The sequence below is a fragment of the Rhipicephalus sanguineus genome, chromosome 3, assembly GCF_013339695.2.
Source record: "Rhipicephalus sanguineus isolate Rsan-2018 chromosome 3, BIME_Rsan_1.4, whole genome shotgun sequence".
Lineage (NCBI taxonomy): Eukaryota > Metazoa > Arthropoda > Arachnida > Ixodida > Ixodidae > Rhipicephalus > Rhipicephalus sanguineus.
Window position 1 is genome coordinate 127192073 of NC_051178.1, and position 14352 is coordinate 127206424.

At 47.1% G+C, this 14352-nt stretch overlaps 1 protein-coding gene across 2 annotated transcripts in view; it reads right to left on the reverse strand.

Annotated features, from left to right (window-relative positions):
• The window catches only part of LOC119387120 (aldehyde dehydrogenase family 3 member B1), a 78719-nt gene that overhangs the window by 14732 nt on the left and 49635 nt on the right, over positions 1-14352 (reverse strand). For both annotated transcript variants that reach the window (XM_037654428.2, XM_037654429.2), the window contains exon 6: positions 6181-6344. In XM_037654428.2, coding sequence (XP_037510356.1) covers positions 6181-6344 — 164 coding nt within the window. The remainder of the gene's footprint in view (positions 1-6180; positions 6345-14352) is intronic.

Genomic DNA, 14352 nt, shown 5'->3' on the forward strand with positions numbered 1-14352 from the left:
CCGCACCTCCACCACTCTGTTACGCGCGAAGGCGACTGGGACGTTACGGCTGAAGGGGCCATTGGTTAGGTCGCGAAGGTGAGCGCAGAAGCGGCCAACAGGTTGTCTCCCTCAGCGTTGTCTTTTCCCTAGCTGCAGCTCGGGACGGCCAGCAAGTTCACTCTTCTTCGTTGTCCTCACAGGTATGTGCAACAATATATATGTGACGCTTCCCTCTTTCTAATAAAAAAAAGTCGAAAGTCGCACAGTGTGTGTCCTGTCTCTTCCCTGTCCGCGTCTTCAAAGCGCACCCACATTGTCGTCATGCCTGTAGTCTTCGCTCACCAAGTCATGTGAGCACAAAATGAATGGCAGCTTGAACGCACAGGTTACTAGTCTTTTAGACGTAGGTTATCCTCGAGTTGCAATGGCCCCTATCGCTGAACGTTTAAAGGAGTCCCCTTTGTTAAGTCCGAGCATGGTTGCAGAAAGCAGTAGGAAAAACATGTCGTAGGCAGGCACGTAGCCAGGGGGGGAGCTGAAATTCGTCCAGCCTTCTACCGTACTTACTCGCATAATTTGCGCACTTTCGCGAATTTGGAGCTCAGAAAAGGGGGTGCACAAATTACGCGAAGATTTCGCGAGCACATCTGAAATAACGCACAATATATGGTCCTAACACGCGCGATATAATACATTAAAGAAGAAAATAAATTATAGCGCAAACGAAGGGTTTTTAACAGAATTAGCACGTACTTTAACCAGCCAGATTCGGTCATGCACGGTCTAGTCAGATTCACTGGTTGAGAAGTCCGACTGAGAATCATCGCCGCGGCCGCTGTCACCGCCCTCCCAAAGCGTGTCGTCCTTGGTTCCGTCAAGTGCGTTGAGGCGTCTTCTTGAAGCTCTTCGCGACAATGCTGGGAGTAACGAGGTGCCACGGCACGGCGATACCCGTGGGCCTAAGCTCTCGCACATATCTGAAAAGGTATTCTTCAACGGCAGGAAACTTTCCATGCTTCGGTCCTCGGAACGGTCTCCTTCCCGGTCTTGTATTAAAAAGCGAACTCTTCTGCGGCACGGTTCCCGTTTCCTTAGGCAAATTCTATAACAGTGAGCTTGAATTTTGCCGAATAGTTATTGTAGCCCAGCGCAAGAGAACAGTGAAAATGCAAATGGCTGATCGCGAAACCTAAACTGCCTAAACTTCCGAAATCAACGAAGGCTGCGTCGCAGCGCGGACGCAGAGGAGGAGGGTCAGCACAGGAAAATGTTGGCGCGACTGGCCCTCGCACACCTCCGATGCAGAAAGTAGTCCGTGCCATGTCGCGTGCATGCATTCTCACGGCGGGAGAACGCTCGAACAGTTCCGACAACCGGTGAACAGGTTTAGGTGTTCGGGTACGGTTGGTACGGTCTCGGCGGTTTCCGGAGAATAGAACGAAGTAATCGGAAGAAGGGACTTTGCACTCGCAGCCTGTCTTGTGTATGACTGCGCTCGCCTCCTCGGTGAGGGCCGCGGGGCGCGGCCGCCCAAAGTTTCCCTGCGCGCGCGCGCCGGTGAGCTGGCTCGAGCGGGCCGGGAAGCGCAAAATATGCGAGTAAATATTTTTCTTGCAATACTTAAACGGAGAAATTTTGGTCTGTCTGTCTTTCTGTTTGTCGGCACGTCACTCGATTCAGCCACTCGGCCAAAGTTGAACCACTTGCCCAAGGGCCAGCCATCTTGAACTGGTACGGCTGTTCATACTTGTGAACGTTGTCGATCAAAAAGGAAATATCACGCATATCTGAGGCGCAACATCACTAGGTAAGTGTTAGGTGGTGTGTTCCTTTAATAGAAAATGCATACGTACGTAATTCTAAAGACCCTAGTTTCTTAAGCTGCGCTGAAAATGCGACTGCGCTGAAACTTGCCTTCCTCCGTGCCCTCTGCACGAGCTCATTGTTGTGTTTCGGTTTCGGTTCTGTATTGCACTGTACGAATGCTATGGGGCGCCGCTCTGGCATTCCTGTTTTGTGGAGAGTGTGTGGAGAGTACTCGTTGAGTGCGGACGTTTCTTCTGCTTCAGCGCTTCGCGCCAAACCGTGTGTTCGGGCTGGCTGGCGTCCCCGCCGGTCGCGTTGGTCACCGACGGTCTTCGCCTGCTGCTGCGCCGGGACTACCAGCCCGCAACACAGCACTCATGTTTCCCGACGTATTTCCAGATGGCGTCCATATCTCACGCAGCGCCTCTTCTATCGTCTTTAGACGACATTTGCAGCGAAGCACGCAGATACGCGGCCAATTTTTTTTTTTAGCAAAGCTGGCTAAATATTAGGGGTGCGCAAATTATGCGAGGGCACAAATTATGCGGGTAAATACTGCCGGGAAACTTTTTTTTTCTTTTTGCTGTGACGTCCAACTTATGCTGACCGGACCCCGGGTCTCGTAAAGTGCTTACACCCATTCTCTTGATGCCTCGAAGAAAAGAAGACCCCTTCCCCTTGCCCTTCCCGCCGGAGGCGACGAGGACTGCATTCCGCAGCGGGGTTCTAGAAAGCTTCTGTCAATGGTCCTCGCGGGGCCCACCGCGCAATCACCAGGATCGGGTGGCAGCGTCCTTGGGCAGCGGTCACTGTGAAGGCAAGGCGCCGTGCGTGCCCCTCAGTTTAATGGCATGGGCAAAGCGGAGCGCCTATTGTTGATTCCGTTCATGACACTTTGCTATAGCCCCTGTGCCGAGCCGGGCCAGCCATCCCGTCAGCAGGGCCGCTGCCTCCACTGCTCCCGGGGCTCATTATCGCGTCGTCCATGAATGACCGCCTGCGGCACTCAGGGAGAAGGAGCGGCAACTACGAGGAACTGTATCGAAGACGCCTGTTACAAGCGTTGAAACACGACCTTGACATCTGGTTGTCAGGCACCGGGGAAGCGGGAGCGATGGGGATGGCCAGAGGCTTTTCTGCACAGCGCTCAGAACAATGCGTGTTCGACATAAGAGATGGCGCGCTTTGTTTGAGCGTTGAAATTCCTGGACGCCCCCGCATCTACGGAAAGTTTGCCAGTTGCCCTCTCCAAGTTTTGCGCTTGTGCATTTTCTTGCTCTGCTTTGCCTCAGGAGAGGGTTTTGCGTGGCTGTGGGCTATGAGGGCGGTCGTCGGACCGATACAAGCTGATCGACAATGAAATATGTTGCGTAAATAGTGACAATTGGTTGGGCGTCAGAGAGAGGCGGAGTCCGGGCCTATGAAAAGCGACCGCGGGACCATGGTCAAGTGGAGGAGTAGAAAAGAGCATTAAAGAAAAGGTCCCGGGTTTTTCTTCTATCCGCTTTTTCATGTTAGTTGTACACTTCTTTTAAATAAATTTTGTTGCTATGTTTTATTTTCACTGTACTGTTATTGTAATGCCTTGCCATGTCCCATAGAGGCAACATTTCATTTGGTATTACGTGCCAAAACCACGATATGATTACAAGGCACGCGTAGTGGGGACCGGATTAATTTCGACCACCTGGAGTTCCTTAACGTGCACCGAATGATAAGTACATGGGTGTTCTTGCATTTCACCCCCATCAAAAATGCGGCCGCCGTGGCCGTGGGAATCACACCCGCGTCTTAGGACTTGACAGAAAAACAGCTTAACCGCTGAGCTACCACCGTGGGCAAAGCAACATTTCAATGCATGTACACACCGGATTTTCCGTCCAATCGCCTGCCACAAAGCGCAAAGCATCATTAATTATCATCATCAACTAATATCCTCTAGCGGGCACGGGCCGGGCCAGGTCAGGTCAGGTCATGAACACGCGCGGCCTGGATAAGTTTAGTAATGAACGCCCGGGCCGGGCCCCGGCTTGGAACCACGGGTCTGGACCGGGCTCGGGCTGGGTTCGGTCATGTACGTCCGGGCCGGGCCCGGGCTTGGAACCAGCACTCTTTACCTTTGTTGTCTCGTTTCTTCCTAATCGTTCTATGCGCTGTTAACATTTTGAATTGGAACCATGGGTCCGGGCTGGGCTCGGCATTCATAAAGCGGGCTTGGGCTGAAAAAACAGGCCCGTGCAGTGCTCTTGTCTGGACCTCTTTCTTGTGTCCGTGTTTGCACGCCGTGTCCTTTAGAATCTTATCTATGCTTTTTAACTGTGCTAGGCTCAAACCTGAGCATAGATTCCTAGTGAGTAAAGGCAAATAATTTATGTCGGAGTGAAAGCTCAATGTATGACAATGTCTAAAACGGCAATATTACCAACAGCTGTGCCCTACTTACCGAGTAATTCAGCTAAATGTATCACACGATGAGCGCCACGAATGGGACGTTTTCGAAGTGATCCCGATGACGTGAGAGAGTCCGACTACAATTACAACTAATCAAACTAGCTGAAATAAAAAAAGAACCTTCCGTGCATCAAGAGACGTAATAAAATGCTGCTTGTTCGTTTCTGTTTTTTCATGGAGAAAAGAACCTCTTTGGCGTTGCCATGTGGAACGGCACGCGTGGTTCAAAAATTCTGTTTTCAGCGAACTGCGCTTCGCCTCGCACCCTGCTTCGCCACATGCATGTGTTGTTGCCGGATGCCCAAATGGTGCCCGCCGCCGCGCAGTAAAGGTGGGCAACGTTGGGCATGGCAACAGTGACGTGAGAAAGACCGCTTTCAGGTGGGTAATTTGAAGTGCGCTAAAGTGATGCGGACCACTAAACATAATGTTATTTCAAAATAAGCACTTCCTTGGCACAAAAGTAGCACTACGAGGTTTCTCGACCGCTATTTCAACAATCAATGTTGACTTAATATTTGCCTTTAGTGTCCCTTTCACTCATTTCTTTCTGAATTGAAATTCCTTCGCGTATGCTGAATGATTTCAATACTGCCTGTCTGGCTTTTTCGCTGTAAGTGCCAGTAAACACTTCGTGAGCATGCATATAACGTGAGAAACAAGACAGGGGTGTGGCTGGCCCTTCAGTGCGATAAATGTGGTTGTAAACGAGAATTTCAAATGGTGTACTGTCATTGTAAAGAACAGAAATGAAGAGACACGCCAGATTATTGAAGCTCACAAGATCTACTGCCTCAAAGACAAATGAACGAGCACGCCATCTATTTCTTTATCAGCCAAATACATTGCATATCTCACTGGTACGACACATGCATGTTAAGGGTTTGCCTTTTGCTGTTTATTAACCAATGTGTGTTCCAACATAGCTATAAATAAGGGCACATTTCCCATCAATAAACTGTTGCTAGCTTGCACTTCATCTGTCCATCTGGGTTCTCGCGTTCCTTAACAAGTACATAATAAAGCCATGGAAGGTATAGGGGACGTCAGTTATACTGTTTCAAGCGTATTGCAGCAATTATGATATAGATGTGAAGAAAGTAAAATGAATGAAACGACAACTTACCACCGGCAGGGACCAAACCTGCACCCTTAGGATAACGCACCCGATGCTCTTACCAATTAAGCTATGGCGGTGGTAGTCCCCTCATCCATGCTATTGGGTATTTATGCGCATGCAAACCTGGGCGTGTTAGTCAGAGCCGCTCGCAGCCATGACGGCAAGTGTGGAATACTCTGTCTTTTGCCAGATGGCGTCACGTAGCACGTGAACCTCTAACGAACGGACCGCTCACCAGTAAGCCCTCGCATACTACCTGAAGGCATCAAGTCTGCCGGAACAAGACTCTCGCTATGGATGAATGAAGGAAGGGAATTCTGAGGGCTCGTTGTCTTTCTTTGACACAGCCTTAATGAAGCCAAGGAAGGTATAGGGGACGTCAATTATACTGTTTCAAGTGTATTGTATTAATTGTAATATAGATGTGAAGAAAGTAAAGTGGATGAAAAGACAACTTGCCGCCGGCAGGGACCGAACCTGCAACCTTCAGATTACGCGCACGATGCTTCTGTTTTCTGCGCATAACAGTCTACATTCTGATCAATCTCCTTTTGTTGAAGCCTTTGCAATGTGAACTGCAGCATTGTCGTGAAGCACGCGGGCACCATGACGGAAAATTCTATGCCTCTTCTCATTTACCGCATCGAGTTGCTCATGCGAACATGCACATCGAGTTGAAATTCGTACACAGGCCCCCTAATAGATGACGCTATGTGCGTCATGCAGTAGTTTTGGAATTGCTGCGAGTTTTAGATGTGAGGCTGAAAACGTACGGAATTACCAGAATGTCTTGAGTGAAAATACCAAACCCAGGTGCTAACCTTTTGCCACCCAGTTCAAGGGTGACCGGTGTGAGGTGTTTCTGGGCAGCAGCGTAGATTAGCTTGCCCACATGAGTGGAGCCCGTGTAGAAGATGTAGTCAAACTTCTCAGTCAGAAGTTCGGCCGATTCCTTGGGTCCCCCGACAACGACAGCAAAGCACTCCTGCATAGAGAACAAAGAAGCTATCATTGTTCAGGGTTCCAAGAAAAAAAAAAGAAATAATAAAATCACCGCCCAAGCACTCGACAACAGATGGTTAACTAGGAAAGCTAAAACGTGAGTTAGGAGTGTATTCGTTTGGGCTAGTTGGTATCTAGTCATTGCTACATTACTGCGCACTGCTTAGAGGACGTGTGTTTCTGCAGTTCTGTCCTTGTCCTCTAAGTGATGCGCAGTAATGTAGCAATAAAATGCGAGGCCCTGGTATTTATCACTGGGTTAATACTGTGGAACAGCACGCGCGCCCATTTCCTTTCCTTAAGGCTGGCGCGATCGCGAACTGACGGCGGGAGTCAAGGGACCACTAGGAGAGGAGCACCGTCGCCCTTTCCGGACAACCCCTTCTTTCCCGCCGCTCCTCGCGTCAGTCCTCGCATCCCGGCTCGCGGGAAAGGTAACTCGACCTGCGAGGGAAACAACCCTCGCGGTGGGGAGGGACACGGGAGGTGAATAAAACATCTGGGCAGACGAGCAGACGGTCTCTCGTGCCCTGCTGACCTGCGAGGTAACACCTCACCGCCCCGAGACCCGCCAGCCGAACATAGACCGAAGGTGTAAGCGTTACCCTTTGTTTTCTACGAGAGCGGACTATCCCTCTACGCGACATTTATGCGTTATTGCTAGCGTAGCAATAAAGTGTTGTTTGTTGTTCTAGCCTGTTGCCTTATTCGCCCGAACCCGTCGTAGCTGCGATGACGCACGCTATGGGAAGGGGACGTTGACACGGTACGACTACTTGCGGCTGGGACCGGAGCTAGGCTTCTGCACCAGCCGTGCATAGATTCATGTTGTGAAACGTGCTTTCCGACTAATGTCTTAGCACCACGAAATCAGTGCGATATGAAATTCATTAGTATCACCTGAAAAACGGGGAAATATCAAGTTATCCAGGCCCGTGGCAATACTGCATGTTACATCAGCCGCGTCACTATGTGACAGCTATGAATGAAGGAAAGACGATTACTTTTAAGGGCTCGTTTCTTACTTAGACACAATATTAATGAGAACCAACACACAATAATGCCACATTTGGCATTACTATCTGTAGGTTCTCATTAATATGCGACCGCTAGCAGCGCAGTTTTATTTTCACGCAGTAGACAGCATGCTGCAGCCAGATGTACGGGTTGCCGTGCAAAAGGAACTGTTTTCTGTTTGGCCATGTTTTGAAATACATTTTAACACGAAAGCGTTATTTGGCCAGGTTTGCGAAAACACGTGACCTCCCCCATCGGCACCGACGCTGGCGCCAACGTGTAAAGTGTTGTCGACACTGCTTTGGTGCTACCAAATCATGTAAATAAAAAATACGGCAGATCCCACACACTGTGGGAATCTATGTAATGCGAAGCAGCTGGCAAAGAGCTGCTACATGGCCTTGTTCGTTTTTGAGGCAAATGAATTCATTCATGCCATGGCATTTCGTTCACTATATATCGTATGTGTGCCATGCATGCATGCATGTCCAATCCCGTATGTACAATGCTAATGAAACGTGTATTCTGGAATATACGATGCATGACCTGTCATTTATGTTAATCACGCACTCGTGTCATGCCATACTGATTTTGGTATATATCCAGTTAACATCCAGATATGTCATACACGACATGCGTGTCATGGTTTTCATGTTGCCACCTCTCATTCACGTTCGTCATACAGCCGCGTGGTGTAGTACCAGTTTGGTGTATATCAAGTGAGCGAAACAGCAGCGATTGGACAATGAGCGTGGCGTGTAAATCATGCCGTAAATTGTATGCATATCATGATTTTCAAGTTACCACTTGTCATTTATGTTTGGCATACAGTCATGTCTCGCAATACCAATTTCTGTGTATATCAAGCGAGCTAAACGGCCGCGAGTACGCCATGAGCGTGGCATGTAAATCATGTCGTACATGCCTTGCATGTCATGATTTTCATGTTACCACCTTATATTTACGATCGTCATGCTGCCGTGTCGCGCAATACCAATTTTGGTGTATATCACTCGAGCGAAACGGCAGCGATCGGACAATGAGCGTGGCATGTAAATCATGCCGTAAATTATATGCATATCACGATTTTCAAGTTACCACCACTGATTTACGTTCATCATAAAGTATCGTCGCACAAAACCAATTTTTGATGTATATCAAGCGAGCCGAATGGCCGCGAGGACACCATGAGCATGGCATGTTAATCATGTCGTACATGACTTGCATGTCATGATTTTCCCATTATCACCATTGATTTACGTTCATCACACAGTACCGTCGCGCAATACCAATTTTCGTGTGTATCAAGCGAGCCAAATGGCCGCGAGGGCACCATGAACGTGGCATGTAAATCATGTCGTACATGACTTGCATGTAACGATTTTCACGTTACCACCTCTGATTTACGTTCATCATACAGTCTCGTCGCGCAATATCAATTTTCGTGAATATCAAGCGAGCGAAGTGGCCGCGAGTGCATCATGAGCGGGGCTGTAAATCATGTCGTACATGACTTGGATGTCATGATTTTTCCGTTACCACCACTGATTTCAGGGTGTCTACCGAATTGACATTTCAAAATTCCCCGAGTTTTCCAGGTTTTCCCTGAGTGTTTTTGCTAAAGTTCCCTGAATGAAACAGAACTTTGTTTTATGTCAAGATGGGTAGACACCATGTCGCTCGATGATGTCACTCTCGAGTACGCACGTTAAAAAATCAAGATGACTTAAGCCGATTTGTAGAGTACAGAGAACAGTTAAGCCTCAATATAGCGAAGTTGGTAAAATCGGCAATTTCCTTCGCTATATAGAAACTGAAATTTGACCTTTCATGCAAAGCATAGTTAATATAATAATAATATCTGTGATTTAACGTCCCGAAACCACCATATGATTATGAGGGACGCCGTAGTGCAGGACTCCGGAAATTTCGACCACCTGGAGTTCTATAACGTGCACCTAAATCTAAGTACACGGGCCTCAAGCATTCTCGCCGCCGTCGAAAATGCAGCTGCTGCGGCCGGGATTCGATTCCGCAACCTTCGAGTAAGCAGTCGAGCGCCATAACGACTAGACCAGTGTGGCGGGGCCATGCAAGGCAGAGTTACCGAAGGATTAATTTTAAACTTAAAATGCCACAAAAATACGGCAACATGAAAGAACTCTTTTTCTTTTTTTTGCGTGAAAATAAAATGAATTTCATTGAGCCTGAGGTGCAGCAACCACAGCTAGATGCCTTGCCAGAGTGTCACGTGTAAAGACGAAACAAAGGCGGGTTTAACGCACTGTGGAATTGAGCTTATTCTGCTTCTGCGGGTTGTTGTCAAATCCTCGCGCGTTGCCCACAGCAGTGCGACGCCTTTGCTATCATGTTGCCCAGCTGAACCATTTGCTCTTCACGAATGCACAACATCGAAAACTATCGCACGTTAGAAAAAAAGAGTCACAGTTTCACCGCGTGAGTGAAATAGTTAATGCAAGCAACAGAGGAATTTTACACGAATATAGGCTAGCAGCTCATTCTTTCAGGAAACAAAGCCACTGCAGTAAAAGAAGTGACCTATCTATGGCTCAGGGGCAGATCCATGTGCGTACATTGGAATCAGGGGGAGGGGGGGAAGGGGTACAAAGGCTGAAGCCACCGCCTCAGCAGTGCATTTTGGTGGGTCACGCATATTTACACCAGCACAGAGGGGATTATGAGGGTGCCTATAAGAAGCCTTCAATGGAAATGGGGACTGGGAAGCAGGTGAGAGGAAGAGGGCAGGGATAAGATTCTCTTTACCACCTTTGTGCAGTGGTACGCAAAGCAACCTGACAAAGGGGACAAACTCGACAAGCAGTCTGACAAAGGAGGTGGACGACAGGTACTGAAAGGAAGTGGCAGAGGCTAGCTTGGGGAGGGGGGGCGATCGCCGCTACCGCCGCCCTGCCCTTTGGATCCGCCACTGCTATGGCTTCATAGCAAGTTTTGCAATTAGAGCCACAACACCTACAAAGGTATGAGCTAGAGCACTGCACGGACCCGGGCCGACCCGAAAGCCCGGGACCGGCCCGCGGGCTGCGCCGTCCGCAGATTTTTCCGGCGGGCCCGGGCTGGGCTTGAAAGTGCGGGCCTGTGCCGGGCCCGCGCTTGAGGCTGCGGGATCGCTCATTAAAAGGCCTAAGTCGGGCCTTCGAGCACACGCGAACGTTATGCATTGCATGATCTAAGGCATTCTGTGCGAAGCTGAAGTGACACGTGCAAAGAGCTGGCTCTTAGTAAAACTCAGCAAAGCAAATCGAAGAAAAACAGTTGAAGTTCTGTTTTTTTCTCCAGTATGGATATATTATATCTATACTGGTGGTGCGTTTACTTTATGCTGTAAGCTCATGAATTCACCTCTCTCTCTCTCTCTCTCTCTGTGTGTGTGTGTGTGTATTCGTATGCTAGATGACCTGATAGGACAAAATCGTACGATCAAAGTAACATGTGCACCAGCATAACAATAACAGCACTAAGAATGGGCCAGATCACGGTTGTTCCCATGGGAGGAATAAAGATTTCGGTCTATTATTTGAGACTGACACATACGGTATACATTTCATTTATAATCCTTGGTGTTACGCGCCAAAACCACGATATGATTACGAGGCACGCCGTAGTGGGGACCGGATTAATTTAGACCACCTGGAGTTCTCTAACGTGCACCTAAAGATAAGTACATGGGTGTTCTTGCATTTCGCCCCCATCAAAATGCGACCGCCGTGGCTGCGGGAATCGCACCTGAGTCCTGAGACTTAACAGCGAAACAGCTTATTTATTTATTTATTTATTTAGTAATACTGCAGACCACAGTGTGGTCCATGCAGGAGGGGCTGTACAGTGATTACAAAATTATAAAGAACATCGCAATCACAGCGAGAACACAAAAATAAGAACAATGAGAAGAAGGAAACGCAAGAGAAACATCGATTACAATCACGACACAAAATACAAGTTTTCCAGTTCGCGTACAAAGTCATTGGCATCAACAACAGTGGAGGGTAAGGCATTCCATTCAGACACAGTTCTAGGAAAAAAGCTGTATTTATGGGATTTTGTTTTCGCGAAAATTGGGGCAAGTGCCCTACTGTGGGTATGTCAAGTTTTTCTAGTTGAGTGGAGACGTACACAATCAGGCATAGTTACTTTCGTATTTCCGGTAAGACACTTTTGAAGAAAAGTCAACCTACTGATCCTTCTGCGCGATTCTAACGAAGGGATGTTATGTTGCTTCATTAGTAAGGAAGGCGAGTCAGTGATCCTATACTTATTAAATATGAAGCGCACTGCTTTTCTTTGGACACGTTCTAGTTCTTGAACATCACTTTTGTTGTGGGGGTCCCATACAATTGAAGCATATTCTAAATTTAGTTCTGACGAAGGTGTTATATGCCAGAAGCTTAACTCTAGGAGGTGCGGTTTTCAGTTTCCTTTTGAGAAACCACAACTTCTGCAGCTCAGAGGTACAAGTAGCCGATATATGTGTTGACCAGGTGAGTTTGTTATTGATAGTGACACCCAGATATCTACATTTGTCTACCTCTTCTATATCACGCTGGTTAATAGAGTAAGTGAACGTGCTAGGCATTTTCTTTCTCGTAATACGCAGAAGTACACTTTTTTCTGTGTTTAACTCCATGTCCCATCGAATGCACCAGTCCCCAATAGCCTGTAGGTTTTCTTGTAATAGTACATGATCGTTTGGAGCACGAATTTCTTTAAAAACAACGCAGTCATCCGCGAACAGTCGAATGCAAATGTCATTATTAATTAAGTCTGCCAAGTCATTAATATAAATTAAAAATAACAATGGTCCCAAAACACTTCCCTGAGGCACTCCAGAAGTCACATACAACAGTTCTGAGGAGTGATCCGAAACTTGTACGAATTGCCGCCTGTCTCGAAGGTAGGTGCCAATCCATTTAACAACATTTGACGGAACACCCAAATATTCCAGCTTCCGTAATAACTTTCCATGAGGCACTTTATCAAATGCCTTCGAAAAATCTAAGAACAAGGCATCCACCTGTCCAGTCATATCAAGGATATGCGAAAAATCGTGTACTGTTGTTACAAGCTGTGTAACTGTTGACAAGTTCTTTCTAAAACCATGTTGATAGGGTGATAATGCATTGCGTTTTTCAAGAAAATCAATAAGGTACTTTGAAATGACATGCTCCAGCAACTTACAACATGTGCTTGTAATAGATATGGGCCGATAGTTATTCACAGACAAACGATCGCCTTTTTTATGAATGGGAGTGATGCGCGCTAAACGCCAGTCGTCCGGAATTTCGCCTGTGGCAATTGATAAATTGAAGAAATCTGTCAGAAAACGAGATACCTGCTCTGCGTACCGATGTAAGAAAGCATTAGGGATACCATCCGGCCCTGTCGGCTTTTTTGGATTAATATTAAGGAGCATAGACACGACGCCTTCATGTGACACTGCTAAATCGTCAGCTGAACATGAATCAGTGCTCTGAGGTGCATAACTATCGCCTCTCGAAAAAACACTGTGAAAGTAATGATTGAAATGCTCTGATATCTGCCGAGCATCAGTAGCTATCATGTCACCAATTTTTATTTTAGAAACATCCTGTCTGCTTTCCTTTAAAAACCGCCAGAACCTTTGGCTGTCGCATTTAATGAACTGAGAAAGACAATTATTGAAGTAGGCACTTCGGGACTCTCTTAATTTCATTAATAGGCTTTGCTCCAGTTCAAGATAAATAGAGCACGACATTTTTTTCTGCTTGCGGAGCCGTTTAATTTTACGTTTTGTATGAATAATATCCCTAGTTATCCAAGGGTTAACACGTCGCTTCTTAAGGACTTTGGTAGGCGTAAACTTTGTAACGCAAAAATTTATTGCATCTCGCAACGTCATCCATGAAGTCTCGATGTTGTCAACTGCAAAGTCAAGATGTATGTCTAGGTAATCAATCACTGAAACGTCATCGGCGTTTTGAAAGTCCCAAACGAATGAAGAATATTTCGCTAGCTTCGGCCTATTACTTGTTAGCTGCCAACTGAAATAGATTAGATCATGATCTGAAATTCCGGGCTCTACTGATGTTGAAGCACCGTTAAATATTTCTGTTATGAATAATAGATCTAGAATGGATTTACCATGTGTGCACTGACGCACCATCTGCTCTAAATTTAAGCAAAACATCACATCCAATATAACATCAATTGTTGTGGAACATCCATATTTTAATTGATCCCAGTTAATTTCAGGAAGGTTAAAATCACCCGTCAAAATCACGTTTATATCACGTAGTCTGAGTAAATGTTCGTGCAGTTTTGACAAGTACCAGTGATGCTACCGAGGACTTCTGATTTGGAGCAATTTTTGGAGCAACAAAATTTCCGTTTTGGAGCACTTTGGAGCAGCAAAATTTTCATCTTGGAGCACTTTGGAGCAGATAATTTTGCATCTGGGAGCACTTTGGAGCAGCGAATTTTACATCCTGGAGTGCAATACAGAAGCATATTGCATTAACATTCAAGCACCTGAGTATTATTATGGGGCTCTTATGAAGGCTAGAAATATTTCGATTCATGGCAAATCTCATGGAAAAAATCATCTCAGGAGCATAGGCGTGCGCACAGGGGGGGGGGGGGCTTAATTACATAAGAAGGGGGGGGGGCGCAAAATCTGCCCCGTACATTGACCCTTGCGATAGCAATTATATGGACACTCCCGGCGGATTTTTGCCGTCGCCGTTGCCGTAATTTTCCGTATAAAGTCCAAATTAATAACATCACCAGGCGCATTCTAGCCGCGGGTAAAAGCTCGCGAGCGCTAGCGACGAACGCGGCTGAAGCGGAGATTAAACTAGCCGGCCGTCTGTCTCCGCCACACGGACAGCGCATGAGATAACATCTTCCCGCGTGCGGGCCTGCCGTCGATTGCTCATCAAACAGAGAAGAAACGCCCCGCC